Source organism: Perca fluviatilis, chromosome 15 (genome assembly GCF_010015445.1).
Source record: "Perca fluviatilis chromosome 15, GENO_Pfluv_1.0, whole genome shotgun sequence".
Taxonomy (NCBI): domain Eukaryota; kingdom Metazoa; phylum Chordata; class Actinopteri; order Perciformes; family Percidae; genus Perca; species Perca fluviatilis.
This window is the reverse complement of record NC_053126.1, coordinates 7,926,682-7,940,328: the sequence shown is the minus strand read 5'-3', so window position 1 is coordinate 7,940,328 and position 13,647 is coordinate 7,926,682. Positions and strand designations below refer to the sequence as shown.

The window sequence follows — 13,647 nt, the reverse complement described above, 5'->3', positions numbered from 1 at the left end:
AGCATCAGTTACTAGGGCATTTACAAAATTCACCAGTCAACTGTACCTCCACCATAGAGGTTAATTTTTTTCATCAGTCATTGTCTGGGAATTATGTATTTGAGGCTAAAAGATATTCGGAAAATCGTTAAGTATTTATGGACGTTTGCACTATTTGAGTTCTCTCTATTTTAAGAAATGGAAAAGATTTCTAATAAATGGCTGGCAAGTGTCTCGAAGACCTAACTGCTTTGTCAACTGGGCAACATCCAATCCACCTTTATTTATAAAGCACCTTAAAAACAACACTGTTGACCAACGTGCTGCTGAACACAGTCTATGAATAAACAATAACATACAGCACACAATAACAAATGCTTATATACATCTGCATGCTTTCACTTGTTTTTTTGTTCCCCTTTGTGTTAGTTGACCAAATTATCCATACTCATTAATTCTTGTATTGTCTGTTTCCATCTGTCTACGTATGTGTCTCTGCTGTGTGTGTTGTGTGTGTGTGTGTGTGTGTGTGTGTCTGTGCATGTGTGCGCATTGTCCCCTTTCAGGTAGCTTTGACCTGTTCAATGCATCCAACGGTACGTCTAAAGAGGACTTCTCAGAATTTGACAGCCTGCGCTCTTCCTCCTCTGTCCCCACTGGTACTCACCCTTGTCTTTGTCTCTCTAATGACACGGAGTCTGTGTTGTTTTCCCTCGGTGTCTGAAACGATGCCTGTCTGCAGATACGATGTCTCTGTGGGGCAAAGGCACCCACATGTCTTGTCTTTCTACGTAAATATCACCAGACCTGAGCAAAGAAGGTGTTAACACCACTGGAGTCATGTTGTTGGATGATTTTTCCACTGCAAATGCAATCCAATGCTGCAGTAATCCTATCATATGGTGTAAAAATATCAGTTTGCTCTGGTTTGGTCTCATATCACTGTGGTGCAATGTGATGCAGCTTTTATGTGTAGACCTGGGCCATCCAGTTTATGGAATCCCTTTTTGTGATCTGTTTGGTTCATCTGAACCAACATGTTCCAAAATTTTTGAATTAAAACCATTCACAACTCCATTCAGGTTGGTATGTGAGAGGGTTCCAGTGAACCGTTTGGCACAGGTCTTGAGTGTTTTTCCCCATGTGGTTTGGCAGTCTCTGGGTGTGGGAAAGTGACATTGGTGTCTGAGTTTTGCTCCAGCTCAACACAAACAATTCTGATACAGTCAAGGACAAGGTGAGAAGGAACATAAACACAGGCGTACAAAATGACTTTTCCCAGAAGGGTGGAGGACACACACTCCAGTGACGTTAAGGATGAGTTGTAGAAATGTTACTAATTGAGTCAGCTCTGGCTGAAATCTGTAGCATTTACGGGACTCTAATACACACTAGGCCTGTCTGATCTTATCATGGCTCTGATGCGTCTCAGTTGCTGTTCTGAGAAGACATTTTACGTTGCTGCTGCCATGCTGGGTTTTTGCGTTTTCATGTGCGAGTGCATTAATGAATGTCTCCACTGCTGTCTGCCTGCTGCCGCAAAGAAACAACAGCCAGGCTGTCTGCCATTGATGGCCTCTCATAAAAGCATCTATTGATCATTTTATTACATAAACTCAATTTTATTTCATGCTAAATTTGAGTGTAGGTGCTCATGTACAGGTGGGCGCTGTGTTTGGTTGTTCTGGGGGGGAGGGGGGCTGACAAGTGAGAGCAGAAACTGAGGAGTTTACGCATGGCAAGAATATCTTTGAATAAATCTTTAAATATCTATTAGACCTTTTTTATAACGCAAAATGTGAGTGTATTTAGCAGTTCAGTATTACAAATACAAACAAACCTGTGACATAATCTGTTCTTGTGTGGTAATTACAGACTTATAAAGACCTCTGCAGTTCAAGACCAGAAAAGAAATATTGTCTTCCTGTATTCATAATGTCTAAGTGTTTTATTTTGTTCCCTCAAAGAGAAGTTCAGTAGCAGTATTTCACCAAAACAACTGGTCTTTGTTCGGCAGGTGATGGGGGCGTAGCATCCTCTCTCCCCTCCCAAGCCAGTCTCGCTAGCAGCAGCAGCATGGACCTCTTCGACCCCCTGCCCAGCTCCATTTCTATGTCTGCCACCACAAACCCGACTAGAAAGACTCCGGAGTCCTTCCTGGGTCCCAATGCTGCCCTGGTCAATCTGGACTCCCTGGTGACCAAACCAGCCCAGCCTGCGCCAGTTGTCAACCCATTCTTGGCTTCAACAGGTGGGGGGATGAAAAAGAAAATATGAGGAGGTTGTTTTCAAAACTTTAAATTAGGGCTGGGTGATATGGAGAGACTCGGATATCGCGATATTCTTGTCCTAATACCTCAATGTCGATATTGTGGCGATATTATAGGGTTGACAATTGGTGCTTTAACAAAATATCTTCACAATGAGATTTAAGATAAATAATCTTCAGTAATGTAGATATAATGACTAAGTGGGTAAAGGTAAAAATAATAGCAGAGCTAGAACAGTCTGGTAACACAGGAAATGACATCACTTTACTGTATTGCAGCCTTTAAAACCAGGAAAAGACAACACTTAAGCCATTTACGATATTACGATTTCCAAAATCTAAGATGATATCTAGTCTCATATCACAAATATCAATATAATATCGATATATTACCCAGCCCTACTTGAAATGTTCCTACTCAAAATGATAAGACAACAGTGTGCTAGCCAGGAATTGTGGTCGATAAGACAAGAGACATGGACATCAAGGTACAGGTCTGAACACACACACACACACACACACACACACACACACACACACACACACACACACACACACACACACACACACACACACACACACACACACACACACACACACACACACACACACACACACAGGCATACACACCTATCTGCACAGTTTAATGTTGAATCATTGTCCATGCCCTGTCTATTCCAGCAGTAAACTCCGAGGGCAGAGAGATGAATCATGCCTGATTCAATTCATAAAATAATAGTATTACTAGGAGTAGGATAGTTTTGAAATAATATTTTAAAATAACAAGAATATGAACATTTAGTTATAATATTCATCTCATTGTAGAGCCCAACTCAACTTGTATTGTACACTGTGCTGGTACTCTGTCATTAGTTTCCTTCCTTTGTTCAGGTGGCTCTGCTCCAGCTCCTGCTCCAGCTTCAGCAGCCCACGCCAACCCCTTCCAAGTGAGCCAGCCAGCCCCCCCGACCCTCAACCAGATGCGGGTCAGCCCCATGCCCGCCAGCTTTGGCATGGCCGAGCCCATGGCCATCTCCTCGGGGCCCGCACAGCCCATCACCATGGTCCCCCTGGCAGGCATTGCCCCCATGGCCCGTGTCATGCCCGGGATGGTCGGAGGTGTGGGGATGAGTGCGGGGATGCCGGGCTCCATGTCCTTGCCCCAGCCCCTGATGAGCATGCCACCCCAGGCCGGGACGCAGCCCACGGGAACCACCAACCCCTTCCTTTTGTGAGGGGGTGACCGGGGGGGGGGCGACTTTCCCCATAGTAACACCACCTCTCTCTCTCTTACTCTCTCTCTCTTCCACTTTGGCTCCTTAAGAAGCTTCAAAATGAACAAGGAGATATCTTATCCCATCAATCCCTTAATAACCAACTCCTAGCCAGGTCGTAGTCCCCCCCCCCCCTTAACACACTCCTTCCTCCTTTGTCTCAATGCTACAAGCTGCCTAGTCCTGTGTGCTCCATATTGATCCGACGATGGTGTTGATGACCGCGGAGAGTTTTAATCTGTCTATGGATTTACACAGTAGCAGTGGTGTTTACAGTCTTTCCACAGAGACGGGGCCCCTCCTCCCTGTCTCTCATTCACTCGCCTCCTCTCCCTCACTTCTTCCCTTAGGACTGCTCTGTTCTTCTTCTGTGGTGGAGTGACAGGAGAGTCTGACCATACTAACGCCAGGATCTTATCTCTTCACTTGAGCTAATCTTTTATAAGCCCTGCGTGTGTGTGTGTGTGTGTGTGTGTGTGTGTGTGTGTGTGTGTGTGTGTGTGTGTGTGTGTGTGTGTGTGTGTGTGTGTGTGTGTGTGTGTGTGTGTGTGTGTGTGTGTGTGTGTGTGTGTGTGTGTGTGTGTGTGTGATCTCAGTACTTTTACCCTGTATATTCCAGTGGGTTTTACTTATACACACTGGAGTACGGATGAGAGGTCAGTGTGTTTATATATATGTGTGTGTGTGTGTTTTACTAAGCAGGGATTTTGCACAATTTTATGTCTATTTTTATTTTTTTTTCTGTCTGCGACTGTTGGGCTCACCGTTACACCTTAGCGTAGGGAAGGAGGCTAGCCGCTAAAACGGCTTAAACAACACACAGCCTCAGCTCTCGGTACCACTCGGTCACAACTCTCATCTGGTCACTTCCTGTCAACTTGGACCTTTTTTCCGATCCTCCACGTGAACTTTGACCCTCCCGTGGTCACGGGATTAACAATGAACATTTATCAAAGGGGGTGAACCCCTTGGCCTAGGGATTGAAAAGATGCGTAAACGCAATTTCTGTCAATGTGTGTGCGCCCACACGCAGGTGTACTGTTAACGCTTGGATACTAACGGCCACACGTTGATGCATTTGTTACTAAGTCTCCCCCAGTGTGCATTTAGATAAAGAAAAATAATAATAAAAATACATGAACTGAGATGGCATCAGTATTTTGCTATCGGAACATATGGATGCACTGAGGCATCGTGGGACAGTTTTTTTCTTCTTCTTTTTAGTTTGTTTCTAGGGTCAAAGGGAAAAGGGTGGGGTGTGTGCGCGCGCACAGTTTGCATGAGAGATACGTGTAGCTTCCAAGTGTACTTCAATTTCTCACCCAGTCAGTAGAAACCGACTTAGAAACGGCTTTAGGTAGTTTCTGAAGTGCAAGTAAAAACGGGGGAATAATATAGACATCTGCATTAAGTCTGTGTGTGTGTGTGTGGGGGGGGTGTGCTTGCATGTGTTTTTTGTGCAACCATATATCAAGGAGTGTTACTATGGTGACAGGGTTGCCGAGCAAGCTCTGGGTTTAAAGAGCAAGTCAACCACTCGGCATCGTGAAGAGAGTTTACCTCCAAGTGGATTTACTGTGGCTAATCTATGTACAAGAACATTACCGGGTGGACACACACCCACTCGCACACACTCACACAGGGCAGTTCCAGGATCGGTCTATTGATAGCACAGGGAATCCCGCAGCAAACAGTGACACATGTCATGTAAACAAGCCGTTGTTCATTTTGTTGGTCACTTTTTGTTGTGGTTATTTACTAATTTAGATGTAAATCCATAGCCAAGCCTTTTCAGAGTTTTGGAGCTGTGTGCTAGCTAAGCCATGTATCATCTTCATTCTCTCTTTTGTCTATTTTCTGTCATTGTAGTTTTTTTTTTTTTTCACCCTATGGGTAGGCTACATAATTCTCTTCTCTTAGAAGCACAACTGTTACCAAAGTCATAGGGACTGTGATTTCTGAGGGTGTCGTACTTTAAATAGTTTGAATAGTTTAAACAGTAGGGTCACACTTCACTGACATTTTTTTTTTTTTTCTGTTCATCGATCCATTGGTTTTTATATATATATTTCAGTGCTAATTTACAGTTTGTTCAAGAGTTTGTGTAAGAAAGTGTTACTGTTGGCTGAATATCGGCACATTTACTAACGGTAAGCTAAGCGTCTGTCTCTTCTATTGGTTAAAAAAAGTGGGTAGTTGAAATTCAGCTGATGAATTGCACCCGGTGTATAGATCCTTCTCTTTAGGTTGCTGTTCCCCCCCACTCTTCAGTTCTGGTGATATCACTGCCAATGTTATTACTGTGGAGGTGGTGTTTTTTCTTTTTCCTTTTGGTGTGCGTTGGCGCCCTCTCCTGGTCTGCTGTGGTATGATAGCTACACCACAGGACCCTTGGTATTTCCACTAAACACAGACTTTCATTTCTCTCAGGCAAAAGGAGGGGCAACTCCAACCGTGTGTATGATTTTTGATGATGCTGAAGGTGGGTGATGATGATTTTTAATGCTCGGGGTCCTGAATGAATGGATGTGACACTTACTTGCAGACCAGCAAACATTTTTAATCTCAACTAAATATATGCAAAAATTGGAGTTGGAAAAGTAAAAAAAAAAAGATAAGACTTAACGCTTGATGTGTTTTGCAAAGTTAGATTTGCTAATAAAGTCTTGTTTATTAAAATGCTACTATGATATACTAGCTAAGACTTCCTCACTGGCCTTGATTTCACTGCGGCCTGACCTTTTAACTTCACTCCAGCGATTTGTGAAAAAGGTTGTTATGGATGCATTGAAAACACAAAACGTAAACATTGCTGTCTTGAACAAATTCAGCACTCCCAAACAGTCCGATGTCACTGCAGTTGAACACTTTTTCTTGATCCCTGGCAGCAGTTTCACAGTCGTGGCTATGGTGCAGTGAAAATGTGGCCTGTGCGTAGCGAGCTCCTCTGCGTGTTACTATGTATTCACTATGCTTTTATCAAGAGGACTAACTGACCTTATGGACTGTCTGTCTTTATATGCATAAACGGCCTCCTTTTAATCTTTTCCGTGTCTGTCTATTTACCCTTCTCATAGTACTGGGAGCAGGCTGCTTTTTTTTTTTTTATTGGATATGTGCTCAATCTGTTGGCATTATAACTGTATAATATAATTTATCATTTGTACTATTGTAACATACTGTTCCTCTGTATACCTTATTATTCTGTGTAATGGGTTTTTGTAGGAAAAGTCACCGTGGTATTTTAACGGCATCTAAACAAATGAACGCAGCAGGCCGCACCCTGTTGGATGAGGACATCTGTAGCTGCTTTGGTTCAAAATAAAATGTATCACTTCAGCTCTGTAACTCCAGTTTCTGTGTCCTATTTATTTAACCAAGTGTCCAAACAATCAGTGACGTATGTAACAACATATGCTCAATACTTCCAAACGTGAACAATTTAGAGGTCAAGTTCATTTATTTGAAAAAAAAAAGTAAAAAATATAGTAAAACCGAAAAATTCAAGACATTATCTGAAACTGCATCTAATAAAATCTCATTCAAATAATTTCATTTTGACTAAAAAACACTAGGCAAAGCAGTGTTGGTATGTATGTATGTGTTGCAGTAGTGTGGATTTCTATTCTAACTGGAAGTAAACAAGTCCTTTTGAGTGTTGTGGTTTTCGTTTTTTGGCAGGGACCAAGCATCCTTGAGCGTAAAGACAAACGGTCTTTTGTTATTCCATGTTGTACGGTTGGTCCCCTGTCGACCAGCCAGATGTGGCAGACGGTGTGTTTGCGAGGCTCGAGGGTCCCGTGTCGTAACCCAGTCTCTTTATGTCTTTAGTAGTGATGTGAAAGGAGACGGTGACGAAGCCTTGGGAGCGAACCCGCGTCACTGCAACACAGAACAGGACGTGATGGAAAACGTTTCAGACACAATTGTAACCTGAAAAGGTACTATTAGACTTAAATGGGGATTGAAGAGTGTACCTCATTTAAAAATGGCAGTATTCATCCACATCTATTTATTGGAGAGAACAGCATGTATCTGCTTTCAGATCACCACTTTTCATGGATCCAGTTCATTTTGTTATAGTCCAGATCCAGACTGATCTCATAAAGTGGCGTATGTATGACACGCCAACACGTATGACGTTTTTGCGTGTTATCAAGACGCATAAATTGCTTTTTAGCGTGTTCATCAACGCTGTTCGGCCGCCATTGACCTACATTATGTGTGAATTCTCGCCGTAGCGAGTAGTATGAAAAGACGTAAGTCCGCAGAAGGAGGTTTGTGGCGGATGGGTAAAACTCAGGACTTATACCCAGGAGAGCTGAGATTGTCCCGCGTGTGGCGTTTTTCAACTGTTCATTTTTTTTAAAGCCTTCCCCCGTGTTTCTTTCCTAAACCCAACCGTTTATTGTTTTCTAAGCGTGTGACCTTGGTCACAGTCGTTTTTTTTTGTGTTACTAAAGCCTTTCCCAGTGTTCTTTTCCTAAACCCAACCTTTATTTTTTTTATTTTTATATAAGCGTGTGACGTTTAAATCCGCTGTATACAGAGTAGACATACACGTGGATAGCTCAAAATGCGTACAGATAACACGCCATTTGGCTTTAGGAAAGTGGCGTGTATGTTTACGCAAAGTCATGATGCCATGTTGCCAGATCAGCTCAAAAGTAACCTACCTACTAATAAGAGACTCATTTTAGAAATGTCTCAGTTTGCGGTTATTTTTTGTTCCACCAAATGTTTTTCTGTGAAAAGGTGAGAACTGCTGCGTACCTAACATGTCAATGTAAAAAAAAGAAATACAGACAAATGCACAACATACCTTCTCTGCCTTCACCCTGGGCCACTACTTTAGGGTCTGTGTACTCTGGCCGCCGTCCTAACAGCCAGCTAAACAAAAAAGGAAAAAACATGTTAAACTACAGAGGGAGGCAGAGGTACAGTATTAACCCTTCAAGTTAACTGAGGTTCTAATATACTGTTGGAATAAAGAATATGTAAAAAAAACAATATGCTATTCTAAATCACTCCCATGAAAAGTCCTCTCTGGCAGACAGGAAGTGAGGTGTTAATATAACTGCTATGTAAAGTACAACTAGGATGAGTGCATGAGCAAGAAAGCACCACCTACTACATCAACTTGGAGAGATAAAACTAAATATGTATCCAATAGTGCCATCTAAATTGAAAATCCTTGCACTACTTTAACATCTCTAATAGCTTACTGTCTTGGTGCGAGTTGAAAGGAAGTGGTAATACCTTTGTATGTCTGTCTTTCCATACACTGATAACAGCAGCTGGCAAACAACACATACCGATGTGAAGTACTGAAGGCTGTATCCTCCGTAAGACTTACAGCAGCAGTAAATATTTGCTAACACTCAGATATAGATAGATGTGCTTTATTAATCCCGAACTGGGAAATGACTGTGTTACAGCAGCAGGTATAAGACACACAACATCCACAGAGAATAACAAGAAATAATAATACAAGTAAAAATACAAGAACACCATATCGGCTGCTCCCCCCAGCAGGCACTTCTCATCAGCCGCAGCGCCGTCAGCTGCTGAGACAGAAAAATGAACACACAAACGCACGACTGTTCACACATCGCACCTCGTGAATTTCTGTAGTCTCCATGTGGGCTCAGGAACAAACATGGGGATGGTTCGTGTGTGTCTAAAAAAAATTTAAATACAGACAATAAACAAGAGCATGTAAACAAAAAATACAATCAAAATCAGATCGTACCTCGCTATGTTCAAGCTTAGTTTTTGTGAGGGAAACAAGCAATATTCACATGCTTTAGACAGTGATGTGCATTTTTACTAACAAGTCACTATGATGCAAGCATTTGTACAACAAAAATTGGTGCAAAGATTGATGTTCCTTAAAAAAAAGAAGTAGATGGAGGTAATACTGACTGTCCAGGTGTGAAGGGGATGTGTGTTGCTCCATAGCCTCTGACCACATCGTTGCCAAACACATCTGGACCGTACACACTCACTACGAGCTGAGGCCCTGGGAAAGGAAAATGACGTCTTCATTTTGCCATAGTTATATTTTCTCTCAGTGTTATTTACATGTGACATCAGAGATGTTTATTAATGTGTCCCAAATTCCCTATGGAAGATTCTACGTGCAGTTTAGTGTCCCAAATTCCCCATACGATGCCCTTAATTATGAACCTGCTAAACCACTTTTTTAATGTAAAAGGTGTTTGGGTTATGGTTATGGTTAGGGCCAATCTCTCAAATAAGACCCTCATCATTTGGGACACTCAGTTTTTGGAAAATAATTAGGGACACTAAACTGCACGTATACCAATTATTAAAAAGGTCCCATGGCATGAAAATGTCACTTTATGAAGTTTTTTAATATTAATATGCATTCCCCCAGCCTGCCTATGGTCCCCCAGTGGCTAGAAATGGCGATAGGTGTAAACCGAGCCCTGGTTATCCTGCTCTGCCTTTGAGAAAATGAAAGCTCAGATGGGCCGATCTGGAATCTTCCCTTTATGAGATCCAGAGAATTTGGCCCACTCATGAGAGAGAGAGACATCATGGCTTTCAAACGAGCAAACACCCCCACCTTGCCCCCTCCCCTCTCTCCTCCTCAATAGCTACAGACACAGAAATGGCACATCCTAAGGAAAGCTCATTGTGGGACTGGCTCTAGTGGCTGTAATTCTGCACCAAGGCTGAATTATGGGAAAGAGACTTCAGATACAGTATTAGGGGACCACTAAGGCCTATATAAAAACATCCAAAGAGCACCATGTCATGGGACCTTTAATGTATGTATGAAGGCTAAGAAACATCTTTGTGTCAAATGTGTGTGTGTGTGTGTGTGTGTATGTGTGTGTGTGTGTGTGTGTGTAATGCTCACATCCAGAGGGGTTTGTGCTCTTAAACGTTGTCTCCAGTGGGAAGTTCCATATTAATTTGTGCGAGGACTCAATTCCTTTACATGTTATCTGAGTGATGCCTTCTTCCAACCCCTACAGAGAAACAGACACAAAGACTCGCTAAAAAGATTATCACCAGACATACGTCTACTTTATTTTGCAAAGAGTGTATGTATGTGGCAAGGGTTCTATATTGTCTGGACATCATAAGTGTTTTTTTTTATTCGTTGAGATTACTTAATAGTTAATTTACTTATTGACATAGACAACCATCAAATTACATACATTTTCTGAGACTTTAGGTAATAAATACGTGGGATATTCTTTATTCGAGACTATTTTCCTTGTTGCTTTACAGAATAGCTTCTACGTGCAATGCATGGCTTGACTTTAAACTTACCAGCGGTATATAACCTTAGACAACGCTAGATAAAGTAGTTAGTTAGACCACAACATTAAAATACTAATTTAATACCGAACATAACCACTTCTCGATAAAGTAGAGTAAAGCCAGCTACTCACCGATGTGGGAGCCCAGTCGTGGCCGTAGACAAAACAATATTTGCAGTATAAGTTGTCATACTCTGGAAACTGAAACACAACAAAATATCACCTAATATCACATTCATACATGAAAGTAATGAAACACAAACTCAGAATTATTAAGACAAATTCACGCCACGGTATGACGCTAGCTAGCTAGCTAGCTAAGTGTTAACGTAACGCGAGCTGGTTGAAATTAGCTGCTGCTAGGCTAGGCTAAACTCAAAAGCACCACTTACGTTTGCTCCCTCAATTTGTCCGTTAACCGAGAGAAGAAAGACTGACGGGTTGCTTGTAGCCATCACGGCTTCAGTTAGTAACCTGGAAATTTAAAGTGCATTTGCTTTATAAGGAATTCAACCCAGTTTAGAAGAATATTGCTGCTACTCATTCCAAACCACTGTAAAACCCTATCCGTTGCTAAGGCGACGTTTGCACCTCCTTACGGCTACATGCTAGGTTCAAACTGAACGGAAGCGCCGAAGCGCTGCTGAAATAATCCACAAGATGGCGGCAGCGCAGCGAACACCATAGGCGAACACAAGCAAAGGCTGCATCCACCTGCGACGGAATCTAATTTATACACCGTGTACATCGTTGTCACCTGTCACAGGGCCTCTTTAAATTAAAACAAACGTGGTCCCAGTTAGAAAGGTCATGGTAGCCTTTTTTTTTTTTCTTCTTCTTCATCAAATTGCATTACAATGGAGCAACTCCACCCTCCGAGGAAGGCCACGGGATGTGGTTGAAGGCTTTGGAAACACAAAGTAAGTGGGCCTTGTGTTGAGATATTTTGACACCGAGTTGGTTTACTGGATTCGGACTGCACTGTCATATAAGGTATTCTAAGGCATGCTAATTGTGTGCCAACAATGAAAAATACACATTATTACCCCCTGCAGCCGACCAGGTATAAAGTTACAGCAAAATACGTATGATACTCAAGATGTTGACATGCACAGTCTCTTTGCTACTTATGTAATATAGGCCTAGAACATGTAACTTAATCATGTTATCATACAAAGATCTGAATTTATAAGCGTAACTTATCCCTTGTTTGCAAGTAGCCTAGGCTAATATTTGCAACTGCACTTACAAAAATAGCAACTTTCCAGTTAGATAACCGTGTCCAGTGCTGTGTACCATCAAGGACATGCTATCATAAGGTTATTTACATTTCAATATACAATAAAAAAAAAGAACTAGTAGATAGTATTTTATATTTCTCCACCAGAGTTATATTTATAGGCTATTAATATCTAGATAATTATCTGGCATTGCAGAGAAGGCTTTGCTACAAACTTGTGCTGTAGCAAACAACAATTTACATTAGGCAATATGTTTTGTATCCCACAAGGCACAACACCATATTGCTGTGAGGAGCATATTACAAAGAACTGCTTAAAACAGCATAGGCTAATTATTAGGGTATCCATTTGCTAATTAGCTCTGTTATCATTTTATTGTGTTTCTATCAGCTGTCACACACACACACACACACACACACACACACACACACACACACACACACACACACACACACACACACACCAATAATTTCCCCCTCTGTCTGTCTCTCTATCTGCCTGCTACCCTCATCTCTGTCTGATAGGTTGCTGTGTGTCCTGCTGTCAGACAGCAGTGGATCCCTTGAGTCTCTGACCTTTTATTACTGTCCAAACAGCAGCTCCCTATCCATTCTCCATCTTTTTCCTGCGCTGTTCATTTGGTGTCCTTGAAGCTTTTTTTTTTTTTATACCTGTCTCTCCCGACACAATAACTTATCATTAGTAAACAGGCCACCATTACACTGTCAGCAGAAAGACATCAGCCATTCCTAAAGTCTCAGAGACATTCAAGTAAATATTCTGTAATAAGTTCACCTATATGATTACACTATATGACACACTTCTCCTCTCACTGATTTTTTTACTCCCTCCTCCTATCGACCCCCTTTTTGACTCTCTTTAGTCTCCCCGCTCCCTCCCTCTCTGTCTCCCCTCTTCCTCCAATCCCTCTTTTTTTTCTTCCTGCATATTTTCCTCCTGCCCCTTAGCCCCCCACTACCACGCCATAACTTTTCATGTCCTTCCCAACATCTCCCTAGTAGGGCTGGGCGATATGGAGAAAATCAAATATCACAATATTTTTGATCAAATACCTCGATATTGATACCGCAACGATATTGTAGTGTTGACTGTTGGTGCTTTCACAAAATATTTACACAATGAGATTTTCGATAACTAATCATCAGAAATGTGGATATAATGATTAAGTGGGTAAAGGCAAATAATAGAACAGTTACAACAGTCTGGTAAGTTCAGAAAATGAAATCACTTTACTGTAATGCAGCCTTTAAAACCAGGAAAAGACAACACTTATGTCATATCACGATATCCAAAATCTAAGACGCTATCTAGTCTCATATCACGATATCGCTATAATATCGATATATTGGCCAGCTCTACTCCATATCCCTCCTTTTCTTCATCCGAGCACCACTTCACTGGCCCTCCTCCCTCTCCACCTGCCAATTGGGTATTTTTGTTTCTCCACCTCCTACAATCCCTCTGTCCTGATTTCATCTTCAATCATCCCCCTTTTTCTCCCCCTTGCCAGCATCTCCCGCCTCTTTCTCCTCAATGTCCTGCCTGTTTTCTCTTCTCAATTTAAC

The 13,647-nt window shown here is 41.9% G+C and overlaps 2 protein-coding genes across 6 annotated transcripts in view; one reads left to right on the top strand and one right to left on the bottom strand.

The window, feature by feature from the left end:
• The window catches only part of epn2 (epsin 2), a 30,938-nt gene extending 24,068 nt beyond the window's left edge, over positions 1–6,870 (top strand). For 3 of the 5 annotated variants that reach the window (XM_039824319.1, XM_039824321.1, XM_039824320.1), the window contains exons 8-10: positions 546–638; positions 1,997–2,230; positions 3,140–6,870. In XM_039824319.1, the coding sequence (XP_039680253.1) occupies positions 546–638; positions 1,997–2,230; positions 3,140–3,483 (671 nt within the window). In that variant the 3' untranslated portion in view covers positions 3,484–6,870. The remainder of the gene's footprint in view (positions 1–545; positions 639–1,996; positions 2,231–3,139) is intronic. The other 2 variants (XM_039824322.1, XM_039824323.1) reach the window with 2 other exon arrangements.
• Position 6,871: 1 nt separating this feature from the next.
• On the bottom strand, positions 6,872–11,410 carry b9d1 (B9 protein domain 1). The gene is made up of 7 exons (XM_039824325.1): positions 11,213–11,410; positions 10,953–11,021; positions 10,412–10,523; positions 9,448–9,544; positions 9,140–9,202; positions 8,345–8,412; positions 6,872–7,404 (listed from the first exon to the last, which is right to left on the bottom strand). Exons 1-7 carry the CDS (start codon positions 11,273–11,275, stop codon positions 7,244–7,246), a joined length of 633 nt encoding a protein of 210 aa, XP_039680259.1. The 5' UTR covers positions 11,276–11,410; the 3' UTR covers positions 6,872–7,243.
• Between the last annotated feature and the right edge of the window lie 2,237 nt (positions 11,411–13,647).